The sequence below is a fragment of the Sinocyclocheilus grahami genome, unplaced genomic scaffold (genome assembly GCF_001515645.1).
Source record: "Sinocyclocheilus grahami isolate Dianchi unplaced genomic scaffold, SAMN03320097.WGS_v1.1 scaffold37.1, whole genome shotgun sequence".
NCBI lineage: Eukaryota > Metazoa > Chordata > Actinopteri > Cypriniformes > Cyprinidae > Sinocyclocheilus > Sinocyclocheilus grahami.
The window spans coordinates 3,447,799-3,460,498 of record NW_015505216.1 but is presented as its reverse complement, the minus strand read 5'-3'; the positions used below and the strand labels follow the sequence as shown (position 1 = coordinate 3,460,498).

Genomic DNA, 12,700 nt, shown 5'->3' with positions numbered 1-12,700 from the left:
TCAAATAATCCTGTGCTTCCATACCACCACAGCATTGCCACAAACTGATCACCTCCACGCCACGCCGAATTGAGGCAGTAATTAAAGCAAAAGGAGCCCCTACCAAGTATTGAGTACATGTACAGTAGGGTTTAACCCAATAAATAAAAAAATAAAAAGCAAAATAAATAAATAAATAATAAAAAACATCAAACAATAATTTAAAGTGAAACATAAATAATAATTGTATATTAATATTAAAGGGGTCATGAACTGAGAAACCAAAATTTCCTTGATCTTTTGACCTCTGCCGAACTGCTAGGCTGTGAAAAAACTGCTGCTGAGTCTCCTTCACCACTCCCCGACAGATCTGAGATCAGACAGAAAGAGAATGTAAATTTTTTTATATACATACAAATCTGAGAAGACTAACTAGGGAACATTTTGAAGTATCAAGCAATTATGGCCAAGAAAGCACCGAATGTATCCTTTGTGGATAATTTCATAATGCATTGTGATGAACTCTATCTGTATTAAAGGGGTCATGAACTGAGAAACCAAAATTTCCTTGATCTTTTGACATGTAAGAGGTCGTTGTGCTATAAAAACATTCTGTAAGTTTCAGAACTCAAATCGTTCCCGTTAGTCTAAAAGCAGCTTATATTGAAGGCAGTCTGCCAAAACCACAGCTTCTGGAATGTTCTACTCTATGATGTAATAGTGTGGATAAACCCCGCCTCTGCAGAAGATGATCAACACCTGCTTCTACATCGCTGCCTGTTTAGCCCCGCCCACTGATTCGGGCATAGATTAGGTAAATGACAAGAGCGGCAAATGCAGGTCTACGCAGAAACCAAACGAAAAACTGTATTTAAAGAGCTTTATTTTTAATGAAGTGCCAGATCAAGTCAATAACAAGGCACAATTCAAAACAGGATATTCAGAAAGACTGAAACTAAAAGACGATGCTGTGCCGACTATATTGGATCCGACAGTAATGTCACAACACACAAGTGTGAGTAACTGTTTTCATAACATGATCACTATTGCTTTGTCTGTTATTACAGATTGTTTGATATGTAGTGAGTATGTATGCGTTTTTAACCTAAATCACAGCAGCGTCCATCTATGAAGGATGTAGACTGTCAAACACACAACTCTTAGCCATGCCTATTCAAACAGAGCGTTCTGATGAGGGCGGTTAAAGACAGGACAGCAAAATAGCCTATTACTTCTAAATTATGATGTTTTTTATGTAAAAATCTTGCTAACATTATAAGTGGACCTTAGAGAACAGTACAAAACAAAAAACAGAGGCAGTTCATGACCCCTTTAAAATAATTTAATTAAAATTTTAAAAGTTTAAAATTAACTTTTGACTGGTAGTGTATAAGACTTATAATGTATTTTTTGCCCCATTAATTAATCAGCCCATAAACGAACCAGAATGGCTTAATCTGTTCTCTTTCTCTTGGTCTTGGTGAAAGACTTCAAAAGAAGCTTCTGAAAAGATAGCTGAGAAAAGAAAATCCAGCTTTTTGTAAGTCCTGCTCTGCCTTCAACAAAGGATAAAGCTGGTAATGTCTCAGTTCAAGTGACTCATTTCTAATGACTACCTGCATCTCTGACGTAATGGAAAGCTTTCAGCAAACAAAGCCTTAAAATTGACAAGCGGTGGGACACAGCTGATCACCACAATGTTGGACTGAATGTACGTAGCTTCCACCTACATACCAAGCGATCATCTCGGAGTTAAACAGCACTCAAGAAAAGTGAGCACAGCTGAATGCACAAGACAAACAGGCACGGCCACCACCTGAGCACGTCTGACAAGCTACATTCACACTGAAGCTGAATACATCCCAAATCTGATTCTCCCTCCAAATGTGACACATGCACATTTATTTTCGGATGACAGTGTGAACTGCAAAAATCACAATGAATCTGACATTTTCAAATCTACTGAGGGACACTTTATCGGTGAAGATCTTATTAATTGCAGAAAACACAAGTTGTAAAAAAATTTTTCACAAAAACATAAATTATGCATTTTGAGATGAAAAGTGACAACAGATATAAAAAAAAGTTAAGTGCTAATGCATAAATGTAAGCCTGAAGTCCAAAAAAAATCTGTTGATTAGATTAGAAAACTGGAAATGGCCACTTTGGACTGAGCTGTGGCCATAGTCACATTGTCAAATTTTATAACAATAACAAAAATCGTCCAGGGTTACAGAGCTGGCTCTTGTTTTTATAATGAAAAGTACATCAACAATATCCAAGGCCACTAAAATTACTGACGTTAGAATTGCAACAGTATTAAAATTCATCAGGTAAATGAAGTGGCCCAGTTTACAATCTTCACGGTGCACCTGAGACATTTCTGACCTTTTCTGAAAGCAGCATGCTGTAGCACGGTCACAATAAATGAAAGAAAAAAGATATTCACATTCTATTATACATCCTGTACCCTTCTAAAATGCTGAAGCGAGAGAGGAGGCAGTCAAATGAAAGGACAGGTCTTATATAAGCCAACAACAATATCACAACAGAGTCCTGATTGTTTGTCATACTTTTTTTTTTTTTTTTTTTTTTGCTGTATGGACATCTTTGTTGATGTATAACACAATTGAAAAGCACATATTTGTATGACCAACACAAAACAGAATTTCAGACTTTCAAAGATTTTCTGTGGAATTGGTTGTGTACATTCATGAAACCCCTGGTAAAAAAATTCATACAAAAAGTATATTCATAAAAGCTTTTTTTTCTTCTTCTGTGGCTGATCTTTTCAGGTTGCCTGTCAAGCTTTGACTTATTTTGAATCAAAAGACTATCTTTCAAAAGTCTGCCAGTTATAGCCCTCTCTTAAAGCGGTGTAAACACATTCATTATGCAGTGGCATCTCTGCTCTTCAGAGGCACTATTCCCTACCTCAAGTTCCTCACTGGATAAAACATATGTAGCCCTGGTGTTGTTTATAAAGCTGTCAATCAATTCTAGTAATTTATTACGTTTTTTAATCAAATGAAAGTAATTTAGTAGTAAATAACATTATTGTTGCAGACATAATTTATTATACACGACCATTCAAACGTTTAGTGTTGGTAAACTATTTTAATGTTTTTGAAATAAGTCTTTATGCTTACCATAGCTGATTTAATTGATAAATTACAATTTTAACAATAACTAATTTCAATTAGAATATATTTTAAAATATAATTTATTCCTGTGATGGAAAATCTGAATTTTCAGTGTCACATGATCCTTCAGAAATCATTCTGATTTGCTGCTTAAGAAAGTTTTCTTATTACAATCAATTTTGAATTAAGTTTTTTTGATGAATAGAAAGTCCAAAAGAACAGCACAAAGAACCACTTTTGATCAATTTAATGTGTCCTTGCTGAATAAAATATTTTTCTTAAAAAAAATAAAATAATAATAATAAAATAAATTCTTACCGACCACAAACTTTAAATGGTGTGGTAGCATACGGGTTAGGAGACATAACTAAATATGATACATTTATAAATGTTTTATGCTAATAATTAATTGTTCAAAATTACTATGTTCAAACTGACAGCCCTAATTTGCATTCATATAACATTGTCTCTCTCTCTTAGGATCTGTGATGTTGTCAAGGTTGCTAATTGTGAGTGTGGTTAGCGGAGCTGCATCAATACCATTCAACTGCTTGACAGACTCTGTTTATAGTATGTCTATTTAAAATAATTAGACAGACGAAGCCTCTCAAAACAGTCAATTCGATTGCCGCTCCCCAGATAATCATCCAAAATGTCCAAATGAGAAGACTCTGAATTTCCCGAGATGGATTCTTCTCATCTGAAGAGAAAAGTGGCTCGTACATAATTGACATAATTGTTTTGAAGAGGATTAGCATGGAAGCTAGCTGTCTGAGAAGAGGGCAATAAAATAAATGTGGCGTCTACGTGGAGGCTCAGTGTTGGCCTCAGCATCGCATGTAAACAAGTACTGAATCAACCGGTTTAAACCAGCATGCTTCCTGCCTCCGCTGATGAAAAGGAATAGATGAAAACACAGAGGCCGATAGAAGCGAACGAAAAAAAAACCTGAGAGCGTGACAGAGAAACAAGGTCTCACCTCCCTGCAGCGTGTACTCAGTGACAGGCTGACTGAAGACGCCCAGGCCTGCCCCGGTGTAGGCGGCCACCTGAATCTCATACTGGGTCCAGATGATGAGCTCTGTGATCAGGCAGTAGTTGATCTCAGGGCTGGTGATGTTCTTCTGCTGGTGCTCTCCAGGGAGCCCCGCGAGCCGGTACCTGCATCAGGGCAATCGATGGCCAAACAGTGAGCGACAACGATTTTCTTCCAGGTCACCGTGCCGTTAGATGTCATCCCACAGGCTGTATAATTATTAGGCACACACTAGCTCTCTTCCAGAGAAGGAATGGTGTTAAATACACCACTGATGGGGGAAAGCTATTAAAAACAGCATAAATATTCACAACACATCCACTGAGGAGGATAAGAGTGGTCAAACACTGCTAATGAAATGCATCCAAGCTCTTGCTACGTAAAAGAGAAATGGGTGTCATTTAACTGGTTGATCTTCTCTGTTGGGTGGAAAGTAACTATAATAAATCAAAATAAGATCTTTACTGGATACCCTGAACGATCCTTCAGAAATCATTCTAATATGTGACCCTGGACCACAAAACCAGTCATAAGGGTACATTTTTTTAAAAATGTAGATGTATACATCATCTGAAAGCTGAATAAATAAGCTTTCCATTGATGTATGGTTTGATGGGATAGGACAATATTTGGTCGAGATACAACTATTTGAAAATCTGGAATCTGACGGTGCAAAAAAAAAATCAAAATATTGAGAAAATCACCTTTAAAGTTGTCCAAATGAAGTTCTTAGCAATGCATATTACTAATAAAAATTTTAGTTTTGATATATTTACGGTAGGAAATTTACAAAATATCTTCATGGAACATGATCTTTACTTAATATCCTAATGATTTTTGGCATAAAATAAAAATTTATAATTTTGACCCATACAATGTATTTTTGGCTATTGCTACAAATATACCCCAGCGACTTAAGACTGCTTTTGTGCTCCAGGGTCACATATGCTGATTTGAATACTTTTAGTCAGCAAGGACACAGAAGTTGTAAAATGTTACAAAAGATTTATATTTCAAATACAAATGCTGTTCTTTTAGACTTTCTATTCATCAAAGAATATTAAAAATATTAAACTTATTTCAACATTGATAATAATAGGCTAAGACCAGCAAATCCGCATATTAGAATGATTTCTGAAGGATCATGTGACACTGAAGACAGTATCTTTTGATACTACTTTTGATAGGTTGTTCATATAAAGGCCCAGACAAACAGAATCAACATAAATAACTAGCAAGAATGTGGTGTCACCTCACGTTGCCTTTGTCTGGGCCAAAGAGTTGCGCTTGAGCACAGCTCAATGACTACAGTCAATGCTAACTTGCACATACATTCCGCACCTGTGTGAGAGGAAATAACCAAAAGCAACAACCAGCAGATAACGGTAATCTATATTCGTCATTCAAAAAGGCAAACTGGAAGAGTTAGGACTGCAGATATACTGTTAACAGCCTCTTAAGCCTCGTCATTTGCTTGCTGATGGGCTCCGACGATCAATCAGACCAAAACAAATCAGACCAGATTTTTTGCTCAATCAGACAAAAAAGCCATGTGGAATAAACTGCAAAAACTAGGCCAACATTAAGCAGTGGTCAGCTTGATGTGTCATGGCCTTAACAATGCATAGTTAAAGACACAACAGAATAGCTTTTTTAAAGTAAATTATATTTGAATAATTTTTATTTAATGTACGATTTTTTTAAATTTGACCAAAACAGCATTGTTCTGACCACTAGTGTGGAGCGTCATGTTTGCCAAAACCTTTAATACAGCCTGACTAGATTCACTATCACATAGACATGTCAAACACTCATTTTAAATCAGTTTGCTTACAAATATGCTTGGCTACAACTGTATTAAAACAGCAGTGAAAGTGACAGCACTAAGGTCAACTCCATTATCTAGATGGGATGACAAATGCAATCAAAACTGACATTGCTGGCCCCAAAATAAACTGCACTTTTGAATTAAAAGTGACTGCCAAATGAATAAACATGTATTTAAAATGCAGATTTTTGTGCCATTAGTGGTACAAAATGGAATTTAGAAATTATGGTAACACTTTACAATAAGGCTCCATTTGTTACCTACATTAATTAACATGAACTAACAATTAAAAATTATTCGAAAGCATTTATTAATCTTGGTTAATGTTCATCGCAACACTAATACATTATTAAAATAAAAAGTTTTATCTGTAAATATAATTTAATGCACCTGAGCTAACAAGAACCAACAGGGAACATTTGTATTTTTTATGAACTAACATTAACGAAGATGAATAAATAATGTATTGCTCATTGATAGTTCATGTATTAAAGTTATAGTTCAGTTATAATGAAAATTTTGTCATCATTTACTCACCCTCGCGTCAATACAAACCTGTATGAGTTTCTTTCTTATGTTGAACATACAAGAATATATTTTGAAGAGTGCTGGTAATCAGACAGTTGATGGTCCCCATTGAATTCCATAGTATTCCATTCGCTACTATGGAAGTCAATGGGGACCAACAACTGATTGGTTCTTCAAAATATCTTCTTTTGTGTTTTTGGGTGAACTGTTCCTTTAACTAACTTTAAGCAACCTTACTGTAAAGTGTTTCCAACTAATGTTTTCAAATCCAATTCCCAAATACTTTCATTGGTCACAGAAACAGATGGTCCCACCCCAAACCAATGCAATTGGTTGAGCCAGTGCTGCTTTATTGGATAGCTCAAACAATTTACATTTTTCAGGGAAATAAACATGCTACCTATAAAAATGGCAGAAAAACATAAAAACAGTCTAAAATGACCATTTGGTGGAAAAAATGACTCAATAGAGTATCTTGGACTGAATCCACAGTATTGTGGAAGTACCAGGAGTCATATTTTGGTACATTTCATCAGTCAAGTTCTGTCTGTGAAATGGTTTGTGCACGTCTCACCTGAGGACGTAGCCTCTCAAGACTCCATTGAGCTGAGGCTCCGGAGGCGGCTGCCACTGCACCATAATGGACTGGTTGGTTCTGCCACTGGCTACGATGTTCTTGGGCGGAGCGCTGGGCGGTTCCTCTCGCAGCGTCAATCTGAGGAACAAGCGTAAGAGCATTACTAGCACAGGTACACACTCAACGGAGCATCAAAGTGTTCTTACATAACTGATTCATTGCTCCATTTTCTCTTGTGCGAATCAGGTTAGTCGTCTTGCTCTGGGGCGCAACAGTGTGAGCCGCGTAAGTGTAACCCTATGGTCACAAGTCCATTTCCCAACCCGATGCACTGTGTCACATTACTCCATCAAAAGCTCTCATGCGCTTTCTTGGAAAAGTCTCTCTGTGCTTTAAGCACCGCGATGCTTTGATTTTGGAGGTCGCTGCTTACGTGGCAACTGGCTTGGGTGCATTCACAGCCACACAAGATTGCGTTCGTTGGCTCAGCACTTTCAAGCTAAGCGCTTCATTGAAATTTCAAGCTTTCGAATTACAAATAGACCAAGCATTTTTAAAGATAAGAGCATCTCATGGTTTGTTGTACAGTAGGCCACAGTAGTGCTGTGCATGTCTGCTGAAGGATTTGTCCCCAATGGCAATGCTTTTTAACTCGGTGGTAAATACCTGTACCCTTTTCAAAAAAAAGGAACACACTAAACGGCACTATTTCTGTTCAATCCTAAGAGAAGAAAACATTTTTTTCAATTTTTTGGAGCTTATATTTTAGTTTATTAAAGGGTCTCAATTCTCATTTGTTGACTGAGACTTTGTGAGATTTTAAAAATGCAGAGGCTCTGGGCACACATCAAAGTGCAAACGGACCTCAACACATTTCTCTCCGAAAAACTCTGAGACAGGAAGAAAGACATTGAAAGTCTTATTGATGTCGATCATCAAACACATGCATTCATATCGACACTATGCGTTACTTTATTCAGAGTCCTTTATTTAGGCTGGGGCTGCCATTTGCAAAATGGGGAAATGTTTTACAACACTTGTTTACAAAAGACCCTGTTGGTCCCTCCTTACTTGATCTTACAACAGATTCGTAATGAAATAGTAAACACTTTTTGAGGGAAATGCTAATGATTTTGTGGGCTCTCATTGGTAATGTCCAATATGTCATAATGACCAGTCTCTAAAGGCTAGTTTGCTAGCATATATAAATGATAATCTGTGAGCAATGCTCGGTTCAGTCCACCTTCAGAAAGCGCATTTTCTTAATTAACAAAGTTTAAAAATGAATCAGTGTTGAATGCTTAATAATGCCCATAGATTCATCCCGCCCTTTGCGTTTCATGCTAATGGACAGTTAAATCTGCATTAAAGTTTAATAGGATCATTGGGTCTTTTCAGATTTATTGTCAGTCTTCTTAAACCTCTGACCACACTTTGTTATTTCTTCCCAGAAGTCTGTTTCATAATTAATGCCCTCCATAACCAATATCATGGAGCTTTTCTCAGACAGTGCTCTGTAAATCTGCCTAATGGTGGCCGTAAGGAAAGACTGCTTTTTCCTTACGGAAACTGAGCTTTTTTTGCCATAGCCATGCAGTATTTATACATTTGTTTTACACACTTGCACTGTGCCACCAGCTATTAAACATCTGCTTCTGAACATAAACAACACAAGGAAAGTGCCTAATGCGTTTCACGAATGCAGTACACTTTGGTGTCCTATGACCTTTCTTTTTTAAGCATTAGAGGCATTATTTTGTTTTTCTGAGAACTATTAGAGGAACCATTTTGTAACATAAAATTAACCCAGCATGAAATGTTGCTAATTTTAAAACCAATCAAATGTCTGTACCTCACACCACACCTTTTAAAAGGGTAATTTTGGCCTACACTACTTAAGAGGTCTCACCCTTCCTTAACTATATTTTACAACTGGACAACAATGTCATAATTCAATTTCTGGGAAAAATGTAACATTTGGTCCCAAGCTTACTATACCCTATTAAATCTCTTAATTTAGGCTATTACTCCTAAAAATAAGAATTCTTCATTGGCATTGATGGTTCCATGAAGAACCTTTAACATGCATGGAAACTTTTCATTGCACAAAATGTTCTTTATACTGGAAAACGCTTCTTTAGATTATTAAATGCATTGCATTTTGCCAAGCTCTGCCCCAAAAAAGGCAGATAAATAGGACTTGGTGTGGGAAGGTGATAGCTCATTATGAGAGAGCTGCACTTCTCTGTTTCTATGGGCTTGTCAGCTCTAGTCCTTCTGCTTAATAAGCCCAAAATGGACAGATGTCTTGTCACAGCGAGGAGACATGCATGCTAGAGAAGATTGATGGGGCCCTTCAAGCACCACTTTCTGTTTTAACTCTGTCCCTCAGGAAGCAGCTTTGCTCTAAAAGAGTGCATCTTTGAACTGTCTGAGTCAATAGCCCTCCATATAAGGCTCATGATTTAGTGATTTTGCTTTCTATTTTCTATTTGTTTCCTATTATCTTAACGCATACTGTTTCTGAAATAGTTTTTTTGGTTTATGAGTTAATCAGCAAGAGACTTCATGGAACTTCTCCGGTCTGCCTGACATCAACATGCAAATGACTAGGATTGTAAAGCACAAACAACCAAAGCTCAGTTAATACAGGTACTTAACTGAAACATCTGCGAGCAATGAGCATTCCCTTCGAAACATCACATTTGCAGTGAATTTAAATTTGAAAGTATAATTGGAAGCAACAGTATGCAGACTTCTTTGTTTTGTTTTTACATAGTGAGTAATGTATGCAGTCATGAAATCACATGCACTCCTTCGAAAATAGATTCTAAAATGTTTAAAATAAAACGATAAAGATTGTAAAACTGCCAAATTAACTTCCTATATACAGTGAAAATATAGATTAAAAAGTAATTTTCTGTAATAATAAACATGCAAAAATATGTCTAACTAAACATTTAGAAATAACAGCTATATAATATATATAAACACAGTATGTGTAATTTTCACCAATTTAAACAAGTTAAATGTGATTAAAATATTTTTTTGTAATTGAAAGTGGAGATTTTTACATCTGGCTATACAGGCTGTTACATCTATTTCTTGTAAATCAAACCAGACTTTTTTTTTTAATTTTTTTATTTAACCAGGCATTCATGTAAAATCGAAGAAGAAGAAAAAAAAAAAAAAAGCAGCAACAACAATGAGCAGTCGTGATCAAACTACTCATGATGATATGATAACAAAATGGCAGGTTATGAATTGCTTTTAGCTTCCTACACTTGAATATAATTTACCAAATAAAGCCCTTAAATGTGTAATGTGAGCACGTCTGAAACAGTTAAGCATTAACTGAGGTTAAACAAGAGTTAAGAACCTACAGCAGGTCTTTAAAGTTTAATGTGTTCTCTCATCAGATTGTGCTCCACATTAACCTAGATGACATGCATATTTTTCAAAGACAAACTAACAAATATTACATTTATAGAGTGGGCTCAAATGTCAAAAAGTTCAATTTCAATATTCACTTTGCCTGGAGAGGCATACAACACGATAGCACTATTTTGGAAGAGCAGGTGCTGAGAAAAGCCAGATATCAGCGGTGAGAGAGAATAGATGTGAAGTCTGCAGAGAGCTGATATTACCGCTCTACGTACCCGACTGACTCATGCTTGTTTCCTTTAAATCGGTTGCTCATTAACAGCTCTTTGCATTTACTAGAACGCTTTCATTATTCACACAAGCATAAAAGAAACGTCTTTTTCCGCTGCAAAGCAAGATGCATAGTTACCTTGATCGTTCCATTGAAACTGAAAAGTCTTTTCAACTTTTTGTTGCTCTCACCCACCTGTTTACTGTAGCTTTCAGCTAATTCAGCATTGAGGAAGAGGTTTAAGTAGCTCTATATCTCTGAAAAACCATCCTCAACACTCAGCTAAATAAAAGCGATTAATTTTAAAGTGAGACATTGCTGTTGTGGGTGAGAGACGACACCACCTTCTTTTCACCTGGAACAGAAATGGCATGTTTTGCCACGTCAGGAACAGATAAAACTCTGAGGAGCTGCTGGGAAAGAGGCGTCTGACGCCCACAACTGCAAGCCTGCGAAAGCGAGCTGCTAGGGGGGTCTGATTAGAGCGAGAGGTGAAAGCAGAGGCCTGCCATTCTCGACCTGAGAAATAAAACCTACGGTATTGTGATTTCAGCCGCAGCAGAACATACTGGGAACTGTGGGTGGAGGATCAGTGACAGAACACACACTTAAACAATGATGGGCGGCAGCAGACCATAGTGTGATGGGACATAATAAGCCTGTTGCTGACCAAGCTTTAGTGTAAAAAACGGAATCTTGTGATGATGGGCGGACAACATGAGAATAAGCAGCTGTTGACAACCATGGCCTCCTACCTGTTGGTTTCGGTGCTGTACTGTCCCTTGCCCACCTGATTGACCGCGCAAACTCTGAACTGGTACGAGCGGGCCGGAGTCAGGCCCTTCACCATGGCTCCAGTCACGGTGGGGTCCACATCAGGCAAATACACTCTCCAGGGAGAATCTGGTATACAAAGAGAAGCAGAACATTTCTAACTATTTAAAAAATACAGGGGACATAATTTATTTATGTATCTATTATAATGTTATTATATTAATATACACTGCTGTTCAAATGTTTGGTAGGATTTTCTGAAATGTTTCTGAAGTCACTTATGCTGAACAAAGCAGTAAACAATGAAATATTATTAAAATTTAAAATAAATGTTTTTTTAATGTATTTTAAAATGTAATGTGTTCCTGTGATGGCAAAGTTGAATTTTCAGCATCATTACTCCAGTCTTCAGTGTCACATGATCAACTTACTCACGGTTCGGTTCGCATCACGGTTTTAGAGTCAAGATTTTGTTACGGTTTGGTATGTGCTACGTTTAGGGAAAAACTATACTGTCAAATAAAAATAAAAAAAATAAGAATAATCTACCTAACTACAAGCAACAGCAGAAATAAATACAATAGAGTAAAGATACAAATACAATAAACAGTGATTTTTTTTTTAGGTAGGTCTAACATTAGTTTTTAGGTACAGCATACATAAAATAGCATTTTACTGTATAAATGAAAGATTCATCTTTATTAAAGTTACAAAAGCTTGTTGTTGCTGTATGATTAATATTAAAAATGTGCTGTCACTTTAAGAGAATGCACTGATCCAGAGCACCGATACAGTATGTTCAGCCGGCTATGTCTGCTATAGGTTTACCAAGAACAGTTCCATCCCTAGTCTTTACGATAACTTTTCATCAGTTTAATGCATCCTTGCTGAATAAAATGTATTTCTTTAAAAAAAAAAGTACTGACCCCGATTATGAGTGGTAATATATCTCATATTACATATATTTATTAATACAAAAGTTTTTTCTAGTTCTTGAATCTGATTGGCTGAGAGGAGTATGATATTCAAGTGATAACAGAGTTTCCCTTTCATGGAACTTCGAACTGCGTCCTCTAGGGGTCGCTATGGGGAACGCCTCGTCGTGACCCGTGTCTGAAGCCTACATTGAAAAAACACCAACTTGTTTGGCCGGCGACAGCCATGACGTCACTACCGTCGC

The 12,700-nt window shown here is 36.8% G+C and overlaps 1 protein-coding gene across 1 annotated transcript in view; it reads right to left on the bottom strand.

Moving 5' to 3' along the window:
• Nucleotides 1-12,700, bottom strand: part of LOC107581762 (protein sidekick-1-like) — a 380,004-nt gene that overhangs the window by 61,449 nt on the left and 305,855 nt on the right. The window contains exons 15-17 of the mRNA XM_016267412.1: nt 11,502-11,649; nt 7,089-7,229; nt 4,102-4,283 (exon numbers count right to left, since the gene is read on the bottom strand). Coding sequence (XP_016122898.1) covers nt 4,102-4,283; nt 7,089-7,229; nt 11,502-11,649 — 471 coding nt within the window. The remainder of the gene's footprint in view (nt 1-4,101; nt 4,284-7,088; nt 7,230-11,501; nt 11,650-12,700) is intronic.